At 50.5% G+C, this 329-nt stretch overlaps 1 protein-coding gene across 1 annotated transcript in view; it reads right to left on the reverse strand.

Annotated features, from left to right (window-relative positions):
- The window catches only part of RNF115 (ring finger protein 115), a 27,516-nt gene that overhangs the window by 5,969 nt on the left and 21,218 nt on the right, over positions 1–329 (reverse strand). The window contains exon 6 of the mRNA XM_018570079.1: positions 250–322. Within this exon, the coding sequence (XP_018425581.1) occupies positions 250–322 (73 nt within the window). The remainder of the gene's footprint in view (positions 1–249; positions 323–329) is intronic.

Raw genomic sequence — 329 nt, forward strand, 5'->3', positions numbered from 1 at the left:
TGCCACTGCCCCGCCTCCTTCTCTATGGGCTGCACTAGCCACGCCCACCCCAACCTCTTCCTCCAGTAATCCCACCTACTGGAAAGAAATACTCCCACTGCAAGTCTCATTTCAGCTTCCAGCCAGTGTCTGGGAACTCTAAAAGGAGCTTTCATTGGCTACAGTGAGAAATAATGTCATGATGATTGAAGGAATATATCAAAGTGCAATACGAGGTTCCTCTATATGAACCCAGACTCATGTTTTTACCTGCGTGACGATGGAGTCCAACCCGCTTTGTCCCCAGGCGTAGTCCCCGGGGTTTGAATGTAGCATCCCGCTCCTTGGGA

The sequence above is a fragment of the Nanorana parkeri genome, unplaced genomic scaffold, assembly GCF_000935625.1.
Source record: "Nanorana parkeri isolate BGI_ZX_2015 unplaced genomic scaffold, ASM93562v1 scaffold1452, whole genome shotgun sequence".
NCBI lineage: Eukaryota > Metazoa > Chordata > Amphibia > Anura > Dicroglossidae > Nanorana > Nanorana parkeri.